Source organism: Podarcis filfolensis (assembly GCF_964270895.1).
Source record: "Podarcis filfolensis genome assembly, chromosome: 6".
Classification (NCBI taxonomy): Eukaryota; Metazoa; Chordata; class Lepidosauria; order Squamata; family Lacertidae; genus Podarcis; species Podarcis filfolensis.
The window spans coordinates 70610814-70638394 of record NC_139609.1 but is presented as its reverse complement, the minus strand read 5'-3'; the positions used below and the strand labels follow the sequence as shown (position 1 = coordinate 70638394).

At 41.9% G+C, this 27581-nt stretch overlaps 1 protein-coding gene across 2 annotated transcripts in view; it reads left to right on the top strand.

Annotated features, from left to right (window-relative positions):
- NECAB3 (N-terminal EF-hand calcium binding protein 3) overlaps nt 1–25444 on the top strand; it is an 88363-nt gene extending 62919 nt beyond the window's left edge. The window contains exons 6-14 of one of the 2 annotated variants that reach the window (XR_014549196.1): nt 10415–10551; nt 12011–12132; nt 14074–14153; nt 16598–16654; nt 17688–17800; nt 19384–19461; nt 19788–19879; nt 20536–22484; nt 22544–25444. Coding sequence is in view for 1 of the 2 variants with exons in the window: in XM_083619058.1 (XP_083475184.1) it covers nt 10415–10551; nt 12011–12132; nt 14074–14153; nt 16598–16654; nt 17688–17800; nt 19384–19461; nt 19788–19879; nt 20536–20564 (708 nt within the window). In the remaining variant the exon portion in view is untranslated. Of the gene's footprint in view, nt 1–10414; nt 10552–12010; nt 12133–14073; nt 14154–16597; nt 16655–17687; nt 17801–19383; nt 19462–19787; nt 19880–20535 lie in introns of both variants that reach the window. The other variant, XM_083619058.1, reaches the window with a different exon arrangement.
- The last annotated feature ends 2137 nt before the right edge of the window (nt 25445–27581 follow it).

The window sequence follows — 27581 nt, the reverse complement described above, 5'->3', positions numbered from 1 at the left end:
CTCTCTTTCGCATCTGTGAGTAGTTTATATTTTATTCTTGGCTTCTTGCCCTGCCAGATGTACCTTGATATCACTTTTTGCCAATCTTTGAAGGTTCCGCTCCCCTTAATTATGGGGATTGTCTGAAACAAAAATAGCAGCCTTGGGAGCACGTTCATCTTAATTATAGAAATCCTGCCCCAAAAGGACAGCTTCATTCTATTCCACACCTCCAGGTCTTTTTTTATACCTTTCCATATTTGAACATAATTATTCTGGTACAGGTCGATATTTTTAGTTGTTAACCATATTCCCAAGTATTTTACTTTCTTCACTACTTCAATCTCCGTTTGTTGTTGCAATGTTTCTGTTTTATCCTGCTCCATATTTTTAGCCATTATTTTGGTTTTTTTCTTATTCAATCTGAACCCGGCCACCATCCCAAATTGTTCAATCTCCTCCAGTACCTCTCTAACACTTTCTAAAGGTTCCTCCATCGTTATAACCAGATCGTCGGCAAAAGCTTTCACTTTATATTCGTTCTGACCTACTGTTACCCCTTTTATTCGACTATTTTGTCTTATTGCATTTAAAAAGACCTCCAGAACCGTTATAAATAACAATGGTGAGAGCGGACATCCCTGTCTTGTTCCTTTAGATATTTTTATATCTTCGGAAACCACGTTATTAACTATCAATTTAGCTCGCTGCTCTGTGTATATTGCCTTGATACCATTAAAGAACTCTTCTCCTACCCCCATATATTCAAGATTTTTCAACATAAATTCCCATATTATGTTATCGAAGGCCTTTTCAGCATCCACAAACATTAGTATCGCTTGCTTCTCGTTCCTGGCATGCAGATATTCCAAAATGTTAATTATATTTCTAACATTGTCTTTCAATTGTCTGCCTGGCAGGAACCCTGCTTGGTCTTTGTGGATGATACTCATTAATATCTTTTTAATTCTCTTTGCTAAGATACCCGCAAATATTTTATAATCTGTATTCAATAGAGAAATAGGCCTATAGTTTTTAACTTGTGTTAGATCTGAATCTTGTTTGGGAATTAATGTTATAAATGCTTCTTTCCATGTATCTGGAATCTCTCTTGTTTTTAAAATATTATTTATTACTTCTTTCAATGGGGTCATCAAAACTTCGCTCATTTCCTTATAGTATCCTGATGTAAATCCGTCTGGTCCCGGGGCCTTTCCTCTCTTCAATTCCTTTACGACTTCTTTAATCTCGTCAACTTCAATTGGGGTGTTCAGCTTGTCTTTTTGTTCTGTCGGGATCTTCTGCACCTTTTTATTTCTTAAAAATCTTTCAATTTTCTTCACATTGTTTCTTTCTTTATCCTTATATAATTGACTGTAAAAGTCCAAGAATCCTTTCCTAATTTCTTTTGGGGAGACTTTCTCTTCTCCATTCACAGTAATTTTGTTAATTGTATTCTGTTCTTTTCTCTTTTTAGTTTGCCATGCAAGCAGTTTGCCTGATTTATTCGCAAATTCAAAGTTTCTCTGTCGTAGTCTTTTGATGTTCCATTCTATTTCTTTATTTATAATAATTGAAAATTGCGTCTGTAAGATCTTAATTTCTTGTTTGATCTTTAAGCTGTTTGGTTTTTTAATTAATTTTTTCTCCTTTTCCATAATCTGATTCAAGATTTCTTTTTTCCCTTTTTCCCTAAATTTGTTCTTCAGTGAGTTCTGCTGAATAAAGAAACCTCTCATCACTGCTTTGCTTGCATCCCAAACAATACTAATCTTTGTGCCTTTATTAAGATTGTCTGTAAAATATTCGGTTAGTTTCTTTCGTGCCTTATCCATAATCTTTTCGTCGTCCAGTAAATAGTCGTTAATTCTCCATCTAAAAGATCTTTCCTCAAATCCTTTTAATTCCAATTCCATTGGGTTATGGTCTGAGATTACTTTAGGTTGAATTTCAATTTTTTGAATTCTTGGAGTCAGTTCATTTGAAACCCAAATTTGATCGATTCTTGACATTGACTGATTTGGTTCTGAATAGTACGTGAATTGTTTTTCCAGCGGGTGTCTAAGCCTCCAAATATCAATCAAATTACAATTCTTAGTCATTGAGAAAAAAGACTTTGGAAGTTTCCCTTCTTTGTTTCTTCCTTCTCTTAATCTATCCATCTGTAGAGAGACCACACCGTTCATATCACCCATTATTATGATCTTCTGATCCATATATTCAAATAATTTTTCTTCCAAAGTTTTATAAAAATCAGTCTTATTTCCATTGGGTGCATAGATCCCGACAATTATTAAGTTTTCGCCTTGCCACTTGATCTGTACTGCTATAATTCTCCCATCTTCGTCTTTAAAGAGTTGTTTGGCTTCAATTTTGTTTTTGGTGTATAGAACCACACCTCTTTTTTCTCTTTATCTGATGATATAAATTCGTTCCCTAGTCTCTTATTTATCAAAATTTTCCTGTGTCTTCTTGCCACGTGCGTTTCCTGCAAACATATAATGTCCAAATTTTTCTTCTTGAGAAATTGTTCAATTTTGTTTCGTTTTCTTTTATCATTCATCCCATTAACATTCCAATTCCATAATTTTAACGCCATCTTGCAGTCAAATTAAATAATTTTATTTGTTTATCTATAGTCTGTCTTCCTTTTCTGCTTCTTCTTCTTCTTCTTCACCTCCTTCTTCGTCTTCTTCTTCTTCCTCGGATCTTTTACCCTGTTCCTCTTCCTCTTCCACTGATTCTGACTCATCTCTTAGTCCTGATCCTCTTCCTGCTCCTGCACCCTTCACCTCTTCTTCTTCAACTTGTAATTCCTTGTACCTTCTCGTAAATTTCCCAATCTCTTCTGGGCTTGTCAACCTGCGTTTTTTAGTTTTGTAGAAGAAGGAAACTCCTTCCGGAAATTCCCATCTGAAATCAATCTTATTTTTCTTAAGTATCTGTACCAATGGCTTATATGGATCTCTTCGTTTCAACAGCCTAATCGGTATGTCTTTAAAAATAATTATGTAATTTCCATCAATGTACAGTCTTTTCTCTCTGTTCCTCTGTAATATCAAATTTCTCATCTTCCGATCTTTAAATGTAATTAAACAATCACCTGGGAATTTCCTTGCCTTTGTTGTTCTTACTCTCATTCTGAATGCATTTTGTACTGTTTTTGCCACATCTTCCATTGGTAGTTCCATCCACTTCGCAATTTCTACTATCAGCTTCTCTTTAATATTTTCGTTCTGCATTTCCGGTACCGATCTCAGCCTCAGGTTAACCTCCCTCTGTCTCAGTTCATTCATAGCAATTATATCTTTAATTTCCTCCTGAGATTTGTTAATTTCTGTTATTTCCACTTTCAGCCTTTCTTCCTCCCGCTTCACCTCCTTCATCTCCAATTTAGTTTTTTTCAGGCCTTCTTCCACAAATTGTGTTCTTTTAGACACCTCTTTTATTTGCCCTTTCAGTTCATTCACTGTCTCGTCAATTTTTTTATCCATTCTCCCAATTTTGTTATCGACTTGTTCCATTTTCTTATTCACTTGCTCCAATTTAGTATCCAAGTTCTTTTCACTCTGTTTGATTTCTGCGAACATTTTCAGTATTTCTGCTCTAAAGTCTGATTCTTGTTTAGATGCTCTCCTATCAGTTGGTGTTCCCCCCTCCATCCCTTTCTTTTGTTGGTGTGTCATTTTAGTTCAATATCCCTGAATATAATCCCCTTTCCACCAAATTCCACAATAGAGTCAAATTTCAAAACTTAGATTCCGATATACAATAAATACATTAAATATTTAAAGGAAAAAGATTACTTATAAATCAAAGTTAGTCCAACTCTTTCCAATATCTCAGTCTCAGATATGAACCAATCTTCTTGCCCCCAATCGGGCTAATCCTTAATTCGGCTTTCCCTTTAATTTTACAATTGTAATCCAAATTATAGTCCAATTTATAATCCAACTGGTGTATTGTCCCTCATACAGATCCAAGTTGTTTAATGTTTATAACAAGAAAGGGTTGTGGGTCTTATCATCCAACTGGTTTAGAGACCAAATTTGTAATCCGAAAGAGAATGTTCTTCACAGCCCCAAAATAGCCATCTCCTCTTCCACTGATTATTGTAGTCATAAAAAAAAAAAAAAAGAAAAGAAAACGTAAACAAAATTCTTTGCTGGCAAGTCGGCTTCTTTCACTCTACCACGTCCCAAGAGGAATTTTCCATCCAGAGAGTACAAAGGAGCTGGGAGCTGCCAAGGTCACGCAAACTAGAGATTTCTATACAGAGACAGTTCAAGAAAAAAAAAATTTTTTTTTTCACTGGCCAAGAAAGATCTCAGAAAAAAAAAAACAAGTTGTAGTTACCAGTTTCTACCACTAGGGGCCAAGTTCAATTAGAGAATATGGTTGATAAGTCCCATTCAGATTTAAAATTTTTGTTCAATTGGGGTTGTGGCCTTTTCAGATTGACCTCTGTCCGTAATATCAAATGCTGTTTATCTTCAGAAAAGAAAAAGAAAAAGAAATACTATATATCTTCAGGAAAAAAAGTCGAAAAAGAAAAGCAGGAAGGACCGAAGGCTTCTCTTTTAACTCCTCCGTTCCATCGACAATCTCAAAATAAACCCAAATACTTTCTGTTCTCCCTTTTAGCATATATCTTAGGTTTCTTTAAGCTGGCAGCATGCTTCAACTTTGTTTCAGAAAGTTTCAAAAAGTTTTTAAAAGTTATGGGAGAAACGGAAACAGTAACCGCTAGAGGCAACTTACTTTCGCTTTCCTGCTCTGCTGTATCGCTGCGTCAGAGCTGATTCCAGATAGAAACCGAACTCGGAAAAAAAAACACCTTGATAATCTGGAGCTTCCTTTGGGTCCAAATCTTTCAATTTTAATCCAAATAGGTCCAAATTCTTTTAGTTTTGAGAGCGGAGCGCTATTCCTTGCAAGCACGGGGCTTCGCTATTCGAGTGCAGCAATGGCTTCCCGATAGCCCGCTATCCCGTTCCGCCGTACTCTTCGCCCTTTTGGGGGCTACCTGACGGCCGGACGGGCGGCTCTAGGGCTCTGCCGGGAACCTGGAACCTCGGACACCCTCCCGAGGCTTTTTGGGGGGTTACTGCGCCCTGTAACACCCCCTTTCACCCGAAATAGCAGGGATCTTCCTCCTCCGAAAAATCCCTCGCTTGCGACCAGATCGCGCTCCACCGGAAGTCCGACATTTTTGTTTTCTTGGACATTTGGGAGGCACTAATGATAACAGTATTGTGCTGTTGAATCTGTTTTTTGTTCTTTATTTAGGTTTTTGTTGTATTTTTTTTACTGGTTGTAAATCACTTTAGTGGGAAGTGATTTATAAATTGAATAAACCTAACCTGATGTGACCAGATCTTGCAGCTTTCTTGCTTTTCATCTTCTTTGTTGCTTTATCTCCATTTATGAGGGAAAGGGTCTTCCAGATGTGGTTGGCACCAAAATGCCAGCCTGCATTTCTCACCCATTTAACCTGGATGTACCCTTTCCAGCAAAAATCGATGTTAAAAAAAAAATTGTTAACAATCATCCAACATCTAAATGATCTCCTTGCAATATTAAGCCCCTGTCTAGAAACATGCAAAGAGACAGATTCTCCACCCCACTGCATGATTATTTCTCCAAGATATTTTTGCAAAGCAGAGATAGCTGGAAAGTAGATTCATCATGTCTCCATGAAATGGAATTTTGAAAGAAGAAGGAATGCAGAAGAAAGGGGAAATTAGCATATTTATGAAGCAAAAAGGAACACGAGGGGGAAGCTCCTGTGGCCAGAGGATGTGCACTGGAGTTTGCCTTTTGCTAATCTGCGGTGTGCTGGCTCTTAATGAATCAAAAATCCCTCTTCCTCCCTTTCAATGGAAATGGAAGTGCATTGTTCAGAGCAGCAACCAGGCAGATGCTGTCAGCTGATGGAGTATCTCACAGAAATTGCACTGGGGTGATACTTACCTTGGTAAAATGGCCCCTCCCTTTTTCCCCCCTATCAGCTTATTGTGTGCAGTTCTGGCATCTTTCCTGTTCTTTAATTTATGAGCCCCATTTTGGTATCTAATTATTCACTGCCTCCTTACGTTACTCAGTAATTTATCTCCTACACAGAAATGGTTCTGTCTGCGTCGGACTTCATGATGGCTCCTGTAATAAAACTTCCCACCACCAGCGAACAGCTGAACTGGGGATGGCTGACACAAACAGGACAATGTTTTAGGATTGGTTTCAGACAACAGTCTTGCTTTTGATCAACCAATCGATTGTAGAATTTTGTAGCACCTCAATTAGGCATATAGTATTTTAGGAAATCTTCGCTACATTGTTTGCTTCAAGAGGTTTGCTGACATGTGCGCACCTCTTAAACCTGGGCTTTGACACTTGAGGTGCATAGTTTAGGACTCAGCCTATTCTAGTGATTGTGAGGTAAAGGGACCCCTGACCACTAGGTCCAGTCGTGGCCAACTCTGGGGTTGCGGCACTCATCTCGCTTTATTGGCCAAGGGAGCCGGTGTACAGCTTCTGACCAGCATGACTAAGCCGCTTCTGGCGAACTAGAGCAGTGCACAGAAATGCCGTTTGCATTCCCGCCAGAGTGGTACCTATTTATCTACTTGCACTTTGACATGCTTTCGAACTGCTAGGTTGGCAGGAGCAGGGACCGAGCAACGGGAGCTCACCCCGTTGCGGGGATTTGAACCACCGACGTTCTGATCAGCAAGTCCTAGGCTCTGTGGTTTAACCCACAGCACCACCCACATCCCTCTAGTGATGGTATTTTGTTTTAAATTGTTCTGACCCACCCTAGGACCTAAGGGGAAAAGGTGGGCCATAAATTACTATTTTTATTAGTAGTAGAATCATAGAACTGTAGAGTTGGAAGGGACCCCAACCCCCTGCAATGCAGAAATCTTTTTGCCCAATGTGGGGCTTGAACCCAAGACCCTGAGATTAAGAGTCTCATGCTCTACCAACTGAGTAGCGTTACATTTAATTTATTGAGGCCTTTAACCCAGAGATCACAAACCTGTGGCCCTCAAAATGACAACTTCCATCAGACCCAGCCAGCCTGGCCAATGGCCAGGGATGGTGGAATGTCTTTCAGCAACATTTACAGTGGTACCTCGGGTTACATACGCTTCAGGTTACATATGCTTCAGGTTACATATGCTTCAGGTTACAGACTCCGCTAACCCAGAAATATTACCTTGGGGTAAGAACTTTGCTTCAGGATGAGAACAGAAATCGTGCTCCTGCAGCAGGAGGCCCCATTAGCTAAAGTGGTGCTTCAGGTTAAGAACAGTTTCAGGTTAAGTACAGACCTCCGGAACGAATTAAGTACTTAACCTGAGGTACCACTGTACAGGCTTCCATTGCGTTTGGCCTTCCATCAGCCACAACAACTCTTATTCCCATTTTTACCACTGGAGGGCTCTGTAGAGGTGCATTCTGCAACTCATTCCACTCCAGCTGTTCATTAGAACAACATGTAACTAAGAACTTGAACTTGAGTTTGCTTATTTCCTCCTCCCTTCCAATCCATTTTCCTTCGGTGCCATGTATTTTTACATTGTAACCTCAGGGACAGGGGCTATCTAGGTTTTTTTTTAGTGATTTGTAAGCTACCCAAGGAATCCTTTTTGGTTAAAGAGCCGGGTAAAAAAAAAATTCCCTAACAAAAATAAATAAATAGCTGGCACCACCACTGAGCAACAGACAAAGAAACAGGTTGAACCAAATATGTGTGGTTCAGGAAAAAACCAAAAAACTAATATGTGTGTTTCAGAGGTCTAGTTTTGTCTGTGCAAGGAAATGGCATCATCGGAATATATCAGGAAAGTCCAGTACTGAGAGCTGGTGTAGTATTGTGGGCAAGGAGGCTCATTGAGAAGCCAGGAACTTCAAACCTGCTTCAAATCTTGCCTCTGCCATGAACTCATTGGGTGGGATCCTTGGGCAAGCCTCTCTCATATTCACCCCCCCCAAAAAAACACACACACATCCTGCCGCAATATGGGAATAATCAATGCTGTTTTTCTAGATAAAGAGGTGTTGGAACCTCCCTCGTTCTCTTAGAATGGCAATGGTGCCTGAGAGGTACCAGAACTGAGTTCTGGTGAGTTCCGGCTGAAAAAAGCTACTTTTACAGGTAGTCATGAAAGCTTTTGACTATTCTGAAAGGCTGCCGCTGCTGTTATCGCTAGTCTTCCTCTCCATCTGCTTTGTTGGACTGGCTGTAAAAAGCACACAGCCCAGTCATTCTTCAGCTTCCATTTTGTGCTGGCAAATACAGCGCAAACTTCCACAAAGGGCTTGACTGCAATACAAGCAAGGAACTGAGCTCAAGACTTGGCCAAGACTGCACTATGGCAGGAGTGGAACTTCAGCCCAGCTCTCATGGATTAAAGACCTCTTCTTTAGCCACTGAGTCATTGCACTTGTCATCTGAGTGACCTTTCACAGAGGACAGATCCCCTTAACATCCATCTAAACCTCCATAGGAACTAATCAACTAATTGCACTAATAATGTAATGCATTTGGGTCTTCTGGGGATGGATTGACTCTCTTGTTCAAAATTCACCCTGCCATTTATGGATACTTGCCATCACCAGCATCTTACACAATGTACTTCCTTTCAGAGTTTCAGAGTCAGGTGGCAAATTTCAATAAGCTAAGAAATGCAAAATAAATGTGGTGCTATATCTGTTTAGCTAGAATCGAAGGCTCATATTATAGCCCCCCCCATCCTAATAAAGTGAGATATACGTAACAAATTTTAATCTCTCTCTTTTTTTGAGAAATTAAAAGCCAGCAGCAGTTCTGTTTAGCTGATTGCAGCCTCTGGGAGCTTGTGACCAGGACTTGTAAAGAGGATAGAATAAGAGAACAAGAAGAACATATGTTTAAAGAAGACTGGGAAATGTTTACTGAATATGTGGGGAGAAACTGTGTACACTCGAAAACGTTGGCAGCATTAAGTTAAATTCAACAGTGTAAATAAGTCTTGATGGATGTAATAATGGAATACTGAATGGTTTAGTTTATGTAAAATATGCAGAGATTTATGATATGCAAAATGAACCATGGAAGGAGAAGAAAGCAAGTCATTGATATTTTAAGGATGTTTAAATGAATATTCTAAATTGTAGAATTTAGGACCAATATACATGGATAGTGAGGGAGCTGCTGCAGTGACCTGCAAGACCTGTGCCATGTTTGTCTCCTTCACTGGAAGCAGACGCTGGGTGGCCATCTGTCGTGGATGCTGTAGTTGAGATTCCTGCACTGTAGGGGGTTGGACTAGATGACCCTTGGGTCCCTTCCAACTCTATGATTCTATGAAACAGCACTATGTTTATTTTGCCATTGCTTCTCTGCTTTAAGCAGCACTTGCACTGTCCACTTTATACCTGTTCAGCACAATCTATGTTCCAATAATCCAAGGATCCTACAGCTGCTGTTACATCTAAGTACACCTACAACTGGATTAAAAGTATAGTCTCTCGACAGAAACTTTTCTGCCAGATGACTGAATCCACAATTATATAATCAGGTCAGGCCTAATAGATTTGTGCTCACAGTAGCAATTCATCTGGATGGATGAAGTAGCCATTTTATGTGGATCATCTTTATTGTACAAAAAATGGAGGGGGAACAGAAGCTTCACAATATTGCATTATTACCTGTGCTCTGGTAGCATGGCTAATAATATATATATATCCCTTTGTTCCATTGTGTGTGAAAACAGAGGCTCTTCATTCGCAGCATAGCTTAGTGGATAAAGCACTTCTTATTTATTCATTTTCATTATCATCGAACAAAGCCCACTGGTGTGTATATATATATATATATATATAATCTTAAACTTAATTGCAGCAGGGAAGGTAACACTTCAAAAGAAAGTAACAAACAAATGTGCCTGCTAATATTTCAAAGATCTATTGATTATATGCTCCTGGTTTAATTTTATGTGAGAGTGCTTTGAGCATTTTTTTATTTGTAATTATAATCCCCCCCCAAAAAAACCCACAATAACAGTGCAGAGCTTCTGTTTGTGTGCCCCCTCTCCTCATGTATGGAAAGTAATACTTATCTCAATGCATTTCTTTCTCTTTGTTACTGAGGGTATTGAAAACTCCCCTTTATATTTATGCATTTGGAATTCCTTGGGTAAAAGATGTTAGAGTGCAGCAGCAGCACGATACTGACTGTGTCTTCCCCTCAAGGCTCTGAACTTGCATCAGAGCTCAGGTTCCTTCTGCAGGTTGGTTTCCTTGGTGAACGTGGCTGGATGGTGGAAAGAAGAGTTTCCACAGGGCATTGAACAGAGCAAGAGCAATGGTAGCTATTCTGGGGAAAGATTGTTCAGAAGTATTTTGCTGTCCCCCTGTGTCCCCCAACCCCCTGCCCTCACTCCTCCAGGTATATGAGAGCTCCTCCAAAATGGAACAGTTTGTGACCCGCTTCTTACTTCGCGAGACGATGAACCAGCTGCAGTCCCTGCAGGTCTCACTGGAATGTGCTGCAGACACCATTGAAGAACAGGCTGGCAGAGAAAGGTACAAGAAATGGCTGGGGGAGTGGGGAAGAGATGTAACGGCGCCACCAAAATCTGAGGAGAAAGGCTCTCTGGGCATACCACTTTATGTGATAATGGCCTCAGAGCACGCCCTTCCTTCCTTCCTTCCTTCCTTCCTTCCTTCCTTCCTTCCTTCCTTCCTTCCTTCCTTCTGTTAAGTTGTGGGCGAACATATCAGACGACACAGCGATTCTTCCAAAGCAGCTCTTTATTTGTAAGCTGGAACAGAACTAACTGAGGAGCTCAGTCAGCCTGCTTATATAGAGCTCCAGAACAATGTAACTGTTGCCATTTTCTAAAACTATCCAATCACTGAATGTCACTTTCAATCCTTCATTTGCATAACTATCTACAGTATCCCCCTGCTGACCCAGGGTGAGAACTTCAGTACATAACACCTTCCTCCCTTCCTTCCTTTCTTTTCTCCTCATCTCAAACCAGAGGGATAGGCTCCATCTACACATGGAACTTTATTTTGCTACTGATATTTCATCTGCCCACAAAGTCAATAGGGACAGTGGCAGGACTGGAGTGGATTGTGCAGTCTACATCCGACATCCCATTCTGGCCCAGGGTTTCTCCCAGTCCCCACCATTTCTGGGAGCAGTTCCTGCATTTCCTGCCTGGTTGAATGCTGCAGTGCTGTTCTGGAAGTCAGAGGAGCTGTCACATAGACATTCAGTTGCAGAGACAGGAATAATACGTAATTGCCACCAGGGAGAAGCAACCCACAGGAACTGAGAGGAACCAATATTTCATTCTTATTAGATCTGATCTCCCAAAGCAGATACCACTTTTCGTATCCTTGAAGTTTCCAGAATTACTAGTAAATAATACAATGCTTTAGAAAAAGCCCCTACAGATTTTAGACCAAGAGTGTGCTTAGGGTATGTCTCCTTTGTGCTCCTGCCATGAAGAATGAGGGGCCTTGTGTGCAGAAACTCACACAGCAGAAGTGACTCTTAGGCATGCATTGCTGGCTATGATTCTCTTTAGAACTCATATAACCCCTGTTTTAAAACAGCTGCTTTGGGTGACAGTTCAATTCCAGGCTCAGTTTAAGGTGTTGATACTATGTTTAAACCCCTAAATGACTTAGGCCCCTAATATCTGAAAGACTACCTCTTTCCCTACAGTCCCCCCTGGGTATTAAGAACAGCAGAGGAGGCCCTATTGGTTCCACCTCCTTTGGAGGGTTTTTTTGGGGGGGAGTGTCCTGGGAGAAGACATTCTCTATGGCAGCTGTGTGTGTCTGCCACCTTCATCACACAGTTTTTGGTGAATGCTGAAGATACATCTCTTTACCCTATCTATAATTTAACTGTTTTTAATATTGAATTTTAAATTGTTGCAACCTGAACTGGGACCTGATGGTGAAGGGCAGGTAATACATTGAAAAAAAGAATAAGATTGTCATCATCATATTTTGTGCTTTTCAGGAACGATGTTACCAAATCAGAAGCTTTTGTTGGTCCACGCACTGCTAAAAGATGTGGCCGTAGAGCTCAGAAGAACATCTGCTTGTCTCCGACAGATCCTTATTCAGGGATGCTCAACACAGGTACTGGCAGGTTCCCCATCCCTCTTGTCAGACTTCACATTGGTATGAGGCTGGCTGCTTCACTGCCAGAAGAAGAGGGGTGGCTTCTGGAAAAAATAGGGTATAAAATGTCTGAATGCAGTAACAAAGTCTTGTACAAATTCCCTGGCCACCGTCAACAATGGCCTGGTGCACACAGCCGTAGACATCACCTGGTTTCTCATCACTTGAGCGTTATTGACATTATTATTATTATTATTATTATTATTATTATTATTATTATTATTACTATATCCCACCCATCTAGCCACTCTGGGCTGCTTACAGCACATATAAAAACATAGTAAAGCATGTTTACATGTTTACTCCCATGTAGAGTGCTCACATCTAGCAGCAGAGCAGGACCATGCTTCTAGTTGCACCCCCTCCCCACCCCACCGTTGCATCATCTTCCTACCACCAGACCTTCAGCATCTTGAGCACAGAGGTCTCACGCATGTAATAGAGGCCCCTGATGCAAATGAAACATTTGGCCACTCATGCATAAGGACTCCATGCATCCAGAACAGGACTTGAAGCACAGCCCCACTCCTGTTGCTACATGTTAGTGTCCTCCATGTGAACGAACACATGAACAGGGCCTTGATTATTCAATGATCTGGCGGCTTGGTGTGTGCTGTGTTTCAAAAAAAGCATGGTCGTGAAAGGTTATATGGAAATTCTAGGTACAGAGTTTGATACATGGGGGCTTATTCATGGAAGTCACCATTTGATGCTGAAGTCAGCATGCGAGGGACACGAATTATTTATTTACCTATTTTAATAATTTATACAGCACTTTCTAAGTGGTGTACACAAGGGATACAAGAGGTACACCAAAAGGTAGGCACACTTAATGCCTTCATAAGAAGAAACACTGGGCCTTTCTTTCTAATGAATTGCTGCAAATCAGGGCCTAAGTAGACCTTAGATTGTACTAGAGCACTAAGATCAGAGACAAGCCTCTGCTGCTGCCTTTAACTATCCTTTTACAGGCAGAGGAGAATCTCCAATCTTAGTGCTAATCTCCACAGCACTAGGACTGGAGACAAGCCCCCTGCTTGCTCTTTGATAATAAAAAGCAGCAACGATAATGGCTTATCTCTAACCTTAGCACTGTGCAGTCAGGTGACTGACAGGTAGGTGGCCACACCCACTTATCAAAATAGCCCACGAGGCCAGGCTACTTCTAGGTCAGGCCTTCCAGCCTGATCCTTTTCCCCACCCCACCCTACAAGGAACTGTCTCCAGCCCACATCTCCCAAGTGATGTCAAGTAAAAGAAACACCTGACGTGATATCATCACTTTCTGCATTCTCCACCCTTTCAAGGGTCGGGGAATGCTGGGTGTGACAATGTCACACCATGCAAGTGGCAACCACTCAGTCCATGTAACATCTACTTAGGCCCTGAGGCATCGTTTCAACAACAAGCCTGGAAGTAGCTTGAAAGCCCATTTCTGATCTGTGAGCCAACACAGGCCAGGCCTCTCCCATGTTACATTTTTCACCACAACACCAGCAGTGTAAGAAAGTACATTCACAAATGAAAACCTGTCAGAAGTGGTCGTAGCTATTTTCCAGGCAGAGGTACTGTCTGTGTTGCAGCACAGAGCACATTATTCTTTAAACATTTGCAACCACAAGGAAATCATTATGGGGAGGAGAGAGAGAGAGAGAGAGAGAGAGAGAATGAATGGAATATTGCCTTCCTTTGTGGGCTGGAGTGGGCAATGCCACAGGGTCAAGGAGGAATAACAAGCAAATAGACCAGCCTTTTTTGTGCTAAAATGAAGGAGTGAAGGTTTGCCATGCCATCCATCTGCTGACACTACAGAAGTACTTCCTATCCGCTGAACTACAGGCAGGAGGAGACTTTGCATGATTTCAGCTCCTTCTTCTCCCTTTTTCCCATTGCATCCAGGTGTTTGTGTGGAAACTGACAGCCAGTGGACAGCTGAGATCGACCAACTACAGCAGCTTATTGACAAACTGGAATGTAAGGTGGGCCAAAAGATGGAACTGGTAGTAATAATACATGATGGAGATTCTGTGTAGAACAGAGATGCATTTTCCCAAGATCCTGGCTGCTTCTCAGGGCATTTGGATCTGGTCCAAAATACAACTTAGTTTGCTTTAATATCATCTCCTGTTGGGGCAGTTCAGGTTTTCCCTAGACATATCTGACTGAATTCTCCATCCTTTGACCAGAGAATCTTTGAGCATAAAACCCTATAATCAGGCATCACTTTCCCAGCCTCTCAAAGTCAACTTGCCTACTGACAAGGGTTTGGAAGATTTGATTTATTTTTATCCATTAGGCCCCACCTTTGTACCTTTTCTTAGTAGATTATGCTTTAAACCCATCTTTAAGCCAGTTTTAAACTGTCAGTTTTAAACTGCCACAATTACCAGTCAAGGGACCCTAAGATATGTAATTATAGTAAGGCGGGGGGGGGAGTACAGAAGCCAAGTGTCAATAGAAATATTGCAACCTTTCTTTTAAGGTTTATTACATTAACCAAAGCAACCGATACTAACCAACCAAGTCTGAAAGGCTTATATATGGTGGGCCCCATTTTGTGACTCTGATGTGTTTCAAATATATGTACATGCATTGCCTGCCTAATACATTATGAGTTGGAGATCCAGACATTGCTCCTGCTGGTAGAAGAGGGTAGGTGACTCCTGGCCACCCCTCTGTATCCCACAGCACCACCTCCCACACTGTTTCAGAGGGTTGGGTGAACCCTGGAGGACTGAGTGACTTGGCAAATGTTGCCTCCCTCCACCTCCTAGCAAAATCCCTCCATTGCACCCCAGCTGAAAGGAGCCTTTCTGTCTGTGGAAGGTGTAGTCTGGATCCAACCCAGAGTCTGTTCAATGTACAGCATCTTATATATTTCAAAACAAAGTGGCAGTAAAATCCTAAATAAAGTTCTGTCCTTAAACAAAATGGTTTTCTTGTGCCCTTTCCGGGATATTCCCAGGGCGAAGACAAAGGAATAAAAGTTTTTTATAGAATTGCTTATGGTGCCAGGAGTCCCTTGTCTCCAGTCATGTATAAAGAATGCTTTATACTTCAGAGGGAGGTGACGCATTCTCACAGCTTATATTAAGGTCCATATTCTTTCTGCTGAAATTGAACCTAGCCAAAACCCTAGAATGAAACAGAGAACTAAGGAGCATCTCTAGAGGGTGTTTACTGTGAAATATTCCAGTACACTAGCTGTGTTAGCCTGTTGCAAAAGGAAAAAAGAGGGGGGAAGGGGAAAGAAGGCCTTGTGGTATCTTAAAGACTAACAAATTCATTATGGCATAAGCTCAGTGAAGTCAACCGTTGTCCACAAAAGCTTATGCCACACAATACATAAATGCATATATTAACATGTCAGAAAATTTTGTTCTTTCCACTTTCCAATCTTTCTGGGGAAGGACCATCTCTTAGTAGCAGAACATCTGCTTTGCATGCAGAAGGTGCCAGGTGCAATCCCCAGCATCCACAGGTATGGCTGGGAATGTCTCCTGCCTGAAATCCCAGACAGCTGCTGCCAGTCAGTGTATACTCAGTGCATACTGAGTGAGATGGGCCAGTGATCTGACTCAGTATAAGGCAGGCTTCCTAGGCTCCTATGACATAGGTTCCTATATACCATTTGACTCACTTCCTCGGGTTTTTTACTGTTCCACCTATGAAAGAAGATGGGACTTCTGCTGATGAGATAATGAAATATCCTCCTCATTACCTTGGAGCTGATTCATATATGCACACTCGTCATTTGCAGCTGAAAGTGTGAACTGCCTCTGTTGAAAATCATTGTGTCCGGAGATAGGAGAGTTCTGCCTAGGTGTGTGGTCTCTTAAGAGTGTTCCATACGTATGAAATACCATCTGACGTTACCCTGATTCCTACACATTACACTCACCCGTAACACATTCTGTGAGACATCAAATAACCAACTGCTAAAACTCCCACTGGTTTATGTCTGGATACCAAGAAAAATGGCTGGTTTTGCTTCTGGGAAGAGCTCAAAAGCACAAAGGCTTTTAAAGGGAGTGGGGTTCCAATTCTTCTCATATATATTGCATCAGGCCAACTTACCAGGTTTTTTGCTCTGACATATTTCTATGCAGTGCTTTTTTTCTTTAAAAAAAAAGTTTAGGGGTACTCTCATTTTGACTCAAGAAAATAACCATTGTATAGTTCAAATTGGGGAAAATAAATACAGTAATTGGACAAAAGTACAAAGATTCACAAAATGTTTAGGGGTATGCATACCCCTGCGTACCCCCAGGGAAAAAAGCACTGCTTCTATGGCAGCCAAGTCGTGGTTTGTAGCAACTGTGAATGCTGGCAAAAAAAGGCAGTCATTAAGTCAATTATACATTTCACACTTTCACATTCATTGTTCTCCTTTTGCAATAATTGTGCATTTCTGTCTACTCAGAGTCCAAGGCTGGAACCTCTGAAAGATGATGTGGTCTGCAAAGGAAGAGATTCTTCTGTAAGTTTAATTGTGATCGCTCTGTTTATTTGATAATCAAAATGAGCAAATCCTTCAGCCAATATGCTTGGGATACTATTAATATACTGATGGCTACAAAAGAAGATGATTTGATGACCAGATGGAGTAAAGGACAGGGCTCCCATGCATTTGAGAGCTGTGTAGAGGAAGGAATTTTAGAAAGAGCAGCTTTTTATATCACAGGGCTACAAGGGTGAGAAAAGTTGCCTCCACCAGATCTTTCTCTTCTGCCCAGGGCTGTCAGTGGTGTTGCAGTCTAGTTCTCTAGTACTTGTGATCACTCAGCAAGGGAAGCTGCTAGTTCCAGCTTGTGGTGACATGTTTATATGGCAGCCTCTGCAGAAGTTTGATCAAAACTGACATTTCTAAAGCTGTCAACCTTTGAGAAAATATGTGCCATTACAAAAGGGGACTCCAGACTGTATTTTGCTGGAAGGACTCAAGCACATTCCAGGAAATGTAGGTTGGCACAATTACAGTGGATTAAAGCATTCTGTTGCTTCAGTACAACAAATTCACTTTAAGAAATAAATAAATGGGTTTTTTGCCTTTAGGATAGCAATGGTGAAATGCATTGGAAAGCATGGGAATGAACAAATGAGTAATGGGGAGACACCTAAATGCCCCACAAACAAATCAGGATGGATGCAGGGTGAATACTCATTGTAGTATAACCTCTCTGCAACCAAACCAGAACAAATGTGTAATAAAGACCAAAAACGATTCAGCCTCCATGTAAGTTGCATGCAAATCAGGACGAATGCTCAATAAATGGGTTGTCTGGAGGAACCCAACAAAAATTGCAGTCACTGGCTTCTTCCATAAAGTTGCCAAATCAATATAAGTGAGTGTTGCAGAACCTGTTTGGGTGGGTGTGTTTCTAAGTGGAATGCAGTCCTTAGATACAAAGGGCTGCCTTTGATCATAGGGATATTGCATGTAGCATACTGGAACTGGGTCTATCACCCCTCACCATCTCTCTTCCCCCTCCTGCCTCTGCCACTTTCTGCAGCACATCCTGGTGGCACAGAGACAGATCTCAGTGGCAGACAATGGATTAGAGGCATTCCGCCAAGCTCTCCAATCCTACACAGAAATCACAGCCGGACAGAGCAGCTGCCTACAGTAAGTCTTCCAGAGTTTGACTTTCATAGGCTGTTTGGATGAGAAATGTTGTTAAGAACAGCAATTGTGGCTTTTGTCGAACTCTCCATCTTCAGGCTATTAATTTTAACTCACTCTCCCAAACAGCTTAGTGGTATTATTTAGAACAAAGATACAGGGTTGCTTTAGAGTTATTCCTGAAAAAAATATATCTATGAACTAAATTGCCCACCTAACATCCCCCATAAAATAGATGAATGCTGCATTACAAGATACAGACTCATTACAGGGAAATATTATTACTCTTTTTCTGTACAGATGGCAAAACAAACAGAAGCACAGAAAGAAAATTGCACACTCAGATGATTGTGAATGCAGACTCTCCCCCCTTTCCTAGTTCTGTAATTATTTTTGCTGTTGGAAAATGCATTAAGTAATTGGAAATGTATTAGTAACTGCCTGTATTTTACTTCCAAATACTGGGGGGAAACAAAAGCATTCATCATTGAAACAGTGAGAAAGGAAGAGTCAGCAGATTAAGTTACTGAATTAATGAACATACAGTAATAATAATAATAAAAACTTTGGGAAGGTATTAGCATTAATCAATTATCTTCGTGGGAAAGTTGGCACAATTTCATTGTTTGCTGGAATTGGCTGTGTGGTGGCAGTTCTTCAAGGCAGGATATGGTCTGAAGGAGCATGAGACTATGACCTTGCTGGGACTGAAACTATAGGAGAACCAAAACACAACCATTTTTCAGAAGTTACATTTATACAAAATTTTCTCTGTAGTTCTCCAACCAAATAATGTCTGGAGAAATGCATATATTTGGGGGAAAGCATGCATAGAAATGAATATGTTAGTGAAAATAACAGGTAGTTGCTAGGAAAAATGTGTACATTAGCCAAAACTGCACACACAAAAATGTTTATTAGGAGAAAGGCACACCTAAAATACTGAAGCATTTTAATGAGGATATTCAAAAAATGAAATTTGCAAAAAGCTGCAGAAATGTGGAGAACCGAATCTAAGATTGGAAAAATGAGAAACTGGGAGATCTGAAATCAACAAATCCTTTGATCCCCAATCACCAGCATCCTCCAAAACATTAAACCAATTTATGTGTGCCATGACCTCATCACAGTCACCCACCCACATTCCACATCCTTGGTAGCTCCCAATGTTTGGAAGGAAACTTGACACAGGGCTACTATTTTTGGCAGCAAGTATAACACCCAGTTCCACTCAGAAGTGGTTTTGTGAACAGGTCCTATTTAGTAGAGTTTGAGGCTAGTATCAATTCTTGTGAGTGAAGAATATCGGCATGTCCAGCAATTTCATTAAAGTCAAGGTGACGTGGAAGGTCACAGCATCAGATAAAAAATTCAATGTCTGCTAGTCTGCCGAATGCAGGCTGTGCAAAAAATGGGGCTGTCACAACACGCCAAATGATCCTTTGAATAGCACTGGCAGTTCTTAAACATCCTTGTGAAGATGGTTCAAGAGCTAGGCTGGCTGTGAATCCTGGGGTCAGAGACTATACACTGTCTGACATGTAGCGATAACATTTTCCCTCATGGCCTGTCTTCTTTTCCTGTAGTGTGTCTGCCCACAAACTGTCGAGCGATGCCTGCTTCATCCTCTATGAGTTTTGGCAAGATGTGGCTTCATGGAGAAGGTTGGTGGCTCCTGACAATTCATGCAGTATTTGTGGGGAGACGGAGTGGTGGGGGGAGGCCTCAAAGCGGATGTCCAGTTAGCATGGGCCAGTACTCAGGGATGATGGGAGTTGTAGTTCAGCAACATCTGAAAGGCACCACATTGGCTACTCCTAATCTCAGAAGTCACCCATAGAAGAAGAGGTTCCATAAGACTTGCCTCGTTACCACCAGATATAGATATAGATATAGATATAGATATAGATATAGATATAGATATAGATATAGATATAGATATAGATATAGATATATAGATACCGTCCCAACTCTCCCCATTTCTTTGCAGCCACCTGCAATCAAACTACAGTAAGAAGTTTCAGCGTGCCGTCATTGACTTATTGGACTCTCCAGAACTTTTGACCACCATGCTCTTTCCAGGTTGAGTACTGATCGATGTAGATTTGCAATTTTGCTTCCAATTTTGCTTTTATTGCTTTTTTTTTTAAGTGCATCAGACCTAGAGATGAGAAGGCCTGGAAAAAACCGGAAAAATGGGGCGGGGACCAGTTTCCCCCCTTTTTCTCCAAACTTAAAAAACGGCTTTGGAAAAGGGAGAAAAACTGGTTATTTCCCCAATTTTTCCGGGTTTTTTTTTCCAGGCCTTCCCATCTCTAATCAGACCTCTTAACATTACATCAGAAACAGGTCACATAGTGTGTCTCAATTCTGATCTAAATTTTATTTGGCATTTCAGAGCTGTGTTCCATACTTCATGTTCCTTAGAATAAGTTGTAGCTATTCTTGCAAAAGAAATACTTAAAAATTATTAGACTAAATTGTAGCCCAGTCTGTCCATTTGAACAGGGCTGGTCCAAGCCAATTTGGCACCATAATAGTGCCTTGCCCTCTACACCAGGGAAGAAGGGGTGGGGGGAGATCTATATCAGGAACAAATGAGGATGGGAAAGAAAGATGGACATCGGGTTCTCCTGCCCCAGTGGACCCTGCTGCCTAAGGTGGTCACCTCACCATGCCTCATGGGTGGGCCGCTCCTGCATTTGAGTTTTGTGAACCCCTTGTTTTTGTTTCCTCAGCTTGCTGGTGGATCATGAACAATAACTGATCTCCCCATGGCATTCCCTCAAGGCAGCCAGCATGTGGATGGAGCAAGCATTCTCTTCGAAAGACAGCCTTCCTTCCAGGGTTGTCCTCCCACCCTCTTCAGTGTTGCTTTTCTCATCTATCTTAATGTGGAATGCTTTTACCTTCTTTCCTTCTGCAGCTTTGGGAATGGGGCAGCACTTTGGAATGCACCCTGCAATCCTTCCTGAACGTCGTCTTCCTGCCACCTCCTACCATTTTGACATTAGGAGTTTCACCCAGAATAATGCCATAGCCTTGCTAGCCTCTTTGACGATAAGAACAGCCTATTATTTTGGATTGTTGGTGCTACAATATCCAGCATAGCATGATGTACCTCCACTGTCGGAGGCAGCATGGCTATGAATTCCAGGTGCTGGGAATGACAGGAAGGAAGAGTGCTGTTGTGCTCAGGTCCTACTTGTGGGGCTTCCCATAGGCATCTGCCTTTGGCCCAATCTAGCACGCTCTTCCTGCATTCTTAGGATGGTGTCACAAAGGGAGCACAATTCATACAGATTGTTGTGGAGATGTGAGACCATAACTCTGAGGTGCAAGGCCAATATTGGAGCTGTATATTGTCATCCCACAAAGCTTTGGGGATAAATTAATGAGAAGACAGAACGATTTTTAGGCCAGCTGTAACCAGCTCTTTCCTCCTCTGTGCCTGAGGTCATTGCAGAGTGCTTAGGAAACTTTGATCAAGGAGGGTAAAATAAGAAGATTCTCCAGTAAGGATCAATGTTTTGCATTAGGGGCTATGTGCATTTTGTGATCCCGCAGAAGTGAAACAACAACAACAACAATACATACATACATACTTAAAGCCCGCTCTGACCTTTGAGAACTAGGTGTCATATCTGCAATGTTCAGTTCAAGTTAAATGGCAGCCCCTGACCTTTTCCAAATCTGCCTTACTTGTTAATGCGATCTTTCTGAGCATCACTTCCTCAATTTATTGATGCATTTATAGTACCTTTGACAGTGTGTTCCTTACTAACAAGCTTAAAGAAAGGTGGTCCAGCTCCTAGTGCTAAAGTAGGAATGTCTGAGAGGCAAATAGGTCATAATTGGCATCAGAGCCAGAACAGACATGTTTTGTCATCTATGGTATCACAGTACCATGAGTAGCTGACAGAGGAAATTTTGCTCTCTTGTGTTCTTTGTTTCAAGATAGACATTTTGCTCAGAATCTCACCAATATACATGCAGCAAAGGAGTATGACCAGTGCTTTTTTTCTAGAAAAAATGGTGCCAGAACTCACCATGAACTCCTCCTTTGTTCTCCTAAAATGGCAATGGCACCCACCTGAGAGGTGCCAGAATCGAGTTCCAGTGAGTTCCAGCTGAAAAAAGCCCTGAGTATGACTTAGGCAGCTGTGATCCTACAAGCACTTATCCGAGAGAAAGTCCCATTGAACTCCAAAGCGGGTGGTGCTGTGGATTAAACCACAGAGCCTAGGACTTGCCGATCAGAAGGTCAGCAGTTTGAATCCCCACAACAGGGTGAGCTCCCGTTGCTCGGTCCCTGCTCCTGCGAACCTAGCAGTTCAAAAGCACATCAAAGTGCAAGTAGATAAATAGGTACCGCTCTGGTGGGAAGGTAAACGGCGTTTCCGTACGCTGCTCTGGTCCGCCAGAAGTGGCTTAGTCATGCTGGCCACATGACCCGGAAGCTGTACGCGGCTCCCTTGGCCAGTAAAGCGAGATGAGCGCTGCAACCCCAGAGTCGGTCACGACTGGACCTATGGTCAGGGGTCTCTTTACCTATACATGAATAGAACTGCACTGTAATCTTATGCATACTTTCCTTGGAGAAAGCCCCAGTGGGGTTTCAGTAAATATGTTGAATTGAACTCTTAATCTTAAAAAGGGATATCCACTGGGGTGCCCTCCAGATGTTGTGAACTACAACTCCCATTAGCCCCAGCTAGCATGGCCAATGGTCAGGGATGATGGGAGTTGTAGTCCCCAGCATTGGGGGGGGGGGAGAGACCCACCAGATTGGCTATCCCTGATCTAAAACTAGCCTCAACTACCTTTTTGGCTTTGAGAATATTCACAAAGAAACAATAGGAATATAGATGAGCATCACCAACAGAATTTTAATTATCCTCCTAAAAATAGAAAACTTGGTGAAAACAGTGTCTCTTGGTGGGTGGGTGTGTTAATTTTATGTATTTACTGAATTTCAAGATTGCTCTTCTTTATCCATAGCAATCACAAGGCCATTTCCCACCAATTTCTCCAACAATCTTAACACACATGGTCAATAATAAAAGCACATTTTCATCTCAAAACACAGCAGTGTAGAGTAATAACCCAGGGTTTTGAACAACTAAATTATCCTCCATCAACAGAGTCCTATATAAAACACTCAATACTGTCCTTTCACATTGATTTTTTGGGTGGCTTGCAAGACTGCAAATCATATAAAACATAACAAAAAAGAGAAGAAAAACAACATCATAAAGCAACAATTAAAAGCATCATAGGACCAGCTCAGTTTTTAAAAAGCTGGCTTTTGAAACATGGTCCTGAAATGTCTGTCTTTCACACATCATCTTATTAAAATCTGCAAAGAAAAACAAAGCGTCAGGGCTGAAGAGTTAAACACTCCCCTCCATCCTCTCTATTTCTTCTCTGCTTCAAAGTACTTTGCAAAGGTGAAGGGGAAGCTCAAATGGGTGTGACGTATGGCTGTACCGTGATGTGTGGTTTGTCCCTAAGCAGTGGTGCATTGATGGTGGCTGCTGGCCCTGGGCAGAAGAGATTTGCTCCACCCATTCAATAATAAATCCTACATGTCTACTCAGAATTAATTCCTGCTAGATGGAATGAGGTTTGCTCTCATGTAAAAGGTAAAGGTAAAGGGACCCCTGACAATTAAGTCCAGTCACAGGTAAGTGAAGCTAAAACTGTGTTGAATCTTGAATGGGATCAGTCTGGGCTGGCTTCCTCCTCCATGCAGCTTTGGTGGCAGGAGAGAGAAGCAGACTGCCTGATAAACACAATAATCCTCTTCTCTCTCTCTCTCTCTCACTCTCTCTCTCTCTCTCTCTCTCTCTCTCTCTCTCTCTCTCTCTCACACACACACACACACACACACACACACAGCTCCCCCCACCAACTGTTGCAGCTTGGATGAAAATAATCTACTGGAGTTTCAAAGCAAATTTTTAAAAGCATTTGGACTTGGGGAAAGCAAGCGTGTAACTTGCTTTATTTTATTTTGGGGGAACCTCATGAACAGGAGACAAACTTTCTAGAAGGCACAGGTGTGTGTGTGTGCAGGGAAGTGAAACTATGGGTCATGTTGCAGTCATCAACTTTAAAGCCCTATTGAAATGAATGGCATGTGAAAAATGCTTAATTTTGGCTGGATCATGTCCTGTGATTTATGCCATGGGGCAGAGATAACTGAAACTGCAGTCTATTCAGCAGAGTGGACATCAAAAAGGGAGGGAAATAATCAGGGGGAGGCTAGATGCAGAGGTTAGAGATTTATTTTCTTTGATGGGGCTGCTCCTTCATGCTGCTCCATGCTATTCTCTAGGTCAGGGGTCAGCACACTTTTTCAGCAGGGGGCCAGTCCTCTGTCCATCAGACCTTGTGTGGGGCCGGACTTTATTTTTTTTTTGGGGGGGGGGGGGAATAAACGAATTCCTATGCCCCACAAATAACCTAGAGATGCATTTTAAATAAATGGACACATTCTACTCATGTAAGAAGACACTGATTCCCAGACCGTCTGCGGGCCGGATTGAGAAGGCGATTGGGCTGGATCCGGCCCCCGGGCCTTAGTTTGCCTACCCATGCTCTAGGTCTTACTTCTAAGTAGACATGCAAATGATCTGGCTACTCTCTTACAATCTGCAGTATGTGGGGAATAACTGTGACCTACTTTACCAGGGTGCTGTAAAAAGGTAAGAGACTGAGATGAAGTGTGTGGAGCATTAGAAATGATAATGTAAACATAGAAAGCATCACCTTCCTAGAGAAGAGAAACAAAGTCTGACCTGTCAGCTCAAAAGCATGGGGGAAAGGAGAAAGGCCAGGCCTGCTGCTGCTGCCATGTACAAGCATCCTCCAGCACATTGTACTTGGCGGGACAGCACTATAGGATCTCATCTCTCAAATGAAAGCAAATAAGCTCACATGTGCAGTGGCTGCTCAGCATAAAATATCCCAACATGGAATGAATCTCAGGTAATTTATGTCACCCAGTTAGTGCATGCAAGCTGAATTGCAATTGCTCCTATTCAGGAGCCTGTGGTGCATATCTTCCCATGAATCCCAAACTGACTAGCCTAGGAGCAGGGTGGTCTGCCAGACAATGATGCAAACAAACATGGCCTCCTCAAATTTGCTGCCCGGTGCAACTGCCTGGTTTCCCCTCCTGCAAATATTGGTACGTCTCTGTCCCTAAGGGGAAAAATGATTCGCAGAAAGCCCTCCTGCTCCTCTCTTGTGGTTCTAGATGGTGGACCACTGCCAACAGGCAGCTCAGCAAAATTTATTCTGATATGAATAAAGTGAACCTGAAACAAAAGCAACAACAACAAAGAAGAACAGAAAATTGCACGCTTTTCAAATCAAGACATTGATTTCTCTGAAGTGGCACTTTGCCATCTGTAGTGCGTTCTATGTTCTGTGAATATTTTTTTCCAGTAAAATAAGGAGTCGTTTTCAAAACGAGAGAGGGAGAGAGAGAAGCAGCTTCATTTATTTTACTAATGCCTGGTTATTTAGTATTCCTTTTGTGTATATTCAAGGCTCTGCCTGTATTCAGTAACTGACACATGGCTGTGTTATCCAGTTTTCCTTATCTCTTAATAAACAATTCCACACTCCTGGACTGGATTGGTTGAGTTTTAAGTCTGCCTCCTCTGATGAATTTTCCTAAATGTATTTGGGTGAATAACCGAAGCTAAAGAGAGTGCAGGTTCCCTGATGGAACTCTTCAGAATAAGGCCACTCAGAAACACTTGTTCTCTTATAAATAAAGTGAACCTTAACACGCATACAAAAACCTGAAAAAACCAAGGGAAAGCATAAAATAGTGAGCTGGGGGGGCGGGGGCGGAACCAATGCATTGATTTCTCTGAAGTGGCACTTTGATGCTTTGCCATCTGTATTTTCTCTATAAATGTACAGTAGTGCCTTTGCATTCAATGGTTTTTTAAAAATATATATATACATATTTTTAGCAGGTTCATTTTGAAATGTCTTGTTTATTTGAACGTTTAGGGGGAAACAACACAGGGTAGTCTTCTTTAGTAGTGGAATATGAAGGAAGGCTTTGGTAACTACAGAAGCTGGGTATTCAGTACAGGATAAGAAGCTAATCCTTAGATGATATGAAGGGATACTTCAATGGATTGTGAGGGCATTGCTTGTGGGTTGCCTGGGTGCCAGTAATGGATGTGAAAGATTACAGGGGCAGATGTCAGTGGATCTTCAATGACACTCGGGCATATTTCATTATCAACTCTGGTAAGGAAAACATCTGAGAACTCTAATGGTGGTGCTTTCACGAGGTGTCAACATTACTAATGGCTACTATTGATTCTTGCTCTCTCATAGCAGAGTTAGCACATCGGCGATTGCGTCAAGCCCATTAAAACTTGGTTAGATTTACATCTGCCACCACCCACCTTTAAACAAATGTTCCCCACAAAAAAACTTAGGCTGGACTAAATCACAGGCAGCTAGCTTTGCAAACAAGTGAATATTTTACTCACAGCGTTACAGCAAACATCTATTGGCAGTAAAATGAAGATGAAAAAGGTTCCAAACAACTTTTTAAAAGAAAATAATTTGGCTTCTTTACAAAAACCAATCTCACAATCTTCAGGTTAGCAAAGATGCAGGCTTTAAAATGTCATTTTAGAGAGATTCATTTCACCTGCAGGGAGCCATGGCCACATGACTCCTTCTTCATTTCTTCCAGGAAGAACGAAGAGGGGAAAACTGACAGGATGGGGAACAGAGGCTGCTGAGAGCCTGCTAAACCTCACCTACTCATGTAGCTAGAGCTTAGGGTTCATGTTGACCTTTTCACGCATGCAAGTGTGAGTCAATAACTGTATATTACAACATGGCCTCCTCCTAGGATTGTGTGTTCCCCTCTCCCTCTGTGTGGCCAGGAGGAGGAGTTCAAAAGCTTCTGCTTCCACACCGAACTCTGGTTAACGTTAATTATGGTTAGTTTAAGCAAGCTGCTTTCAGAAACCACAGTCTGAAGTTGGTTTATGTGGAAGAGCACCTGCTTTGTATGTGGAAGGTGCTGGGTTCAGTCTCTCCAGCATCTCTAAGTAGGACTGGCAGGTGAGGTAAAGGTAAAGGGACCCCTGACCATTAGGTCAAGTCATGACCGACTCTGGGGTTGCGGCGCTCATCTCGCTTTATTGGCCGAGGGAGCCGGCGTACAGCTTCCAGGTCATGTGTCCAGCATCACTAAGCCGCTTCTGGTGAACCAGAGCAGCGCACGGAAATGCCGTTTACCTTCCCGCTGGAGTGGTACCTATTTATCTAATTGCACTTTGACATGCTTTTGAACTGCTAGGTTGGCAGGAGCAGGGACCGAGCAATGGGAGCTCACCCCGTCGCGGGGATTCGAACCGCCGACCTTCTGATCAGCAAGTCCTAGGCTCTGTGGTTTAACCCACAGCGCCACCCTGGTCTGAAACTGGCAATTAGGGCAGAGTCTCCATTCCGCTGAAGCTGCTTGCCTACTCCAGCCCCCATTGCTTAGGGTGTATTTGTTTGTGTGCTGTGTATGCTCCATGAGATCATGTGCACACACTAGCACGCAGCCGTTGGAGGGCTGGCAAACTTTCATTGTTTCCAGAGCACACAATATTGAGCTAGATGGGCCAATGGTCTGGCTCAGTATGAAGCAGCTTCATATGCTCCTAGGTAAACCGGTAGTATGGAGTCTTTGAGCCCAAATTTAGCAAAGATATTGCATTAAATATATTTTCAGGCATCTTGGAGT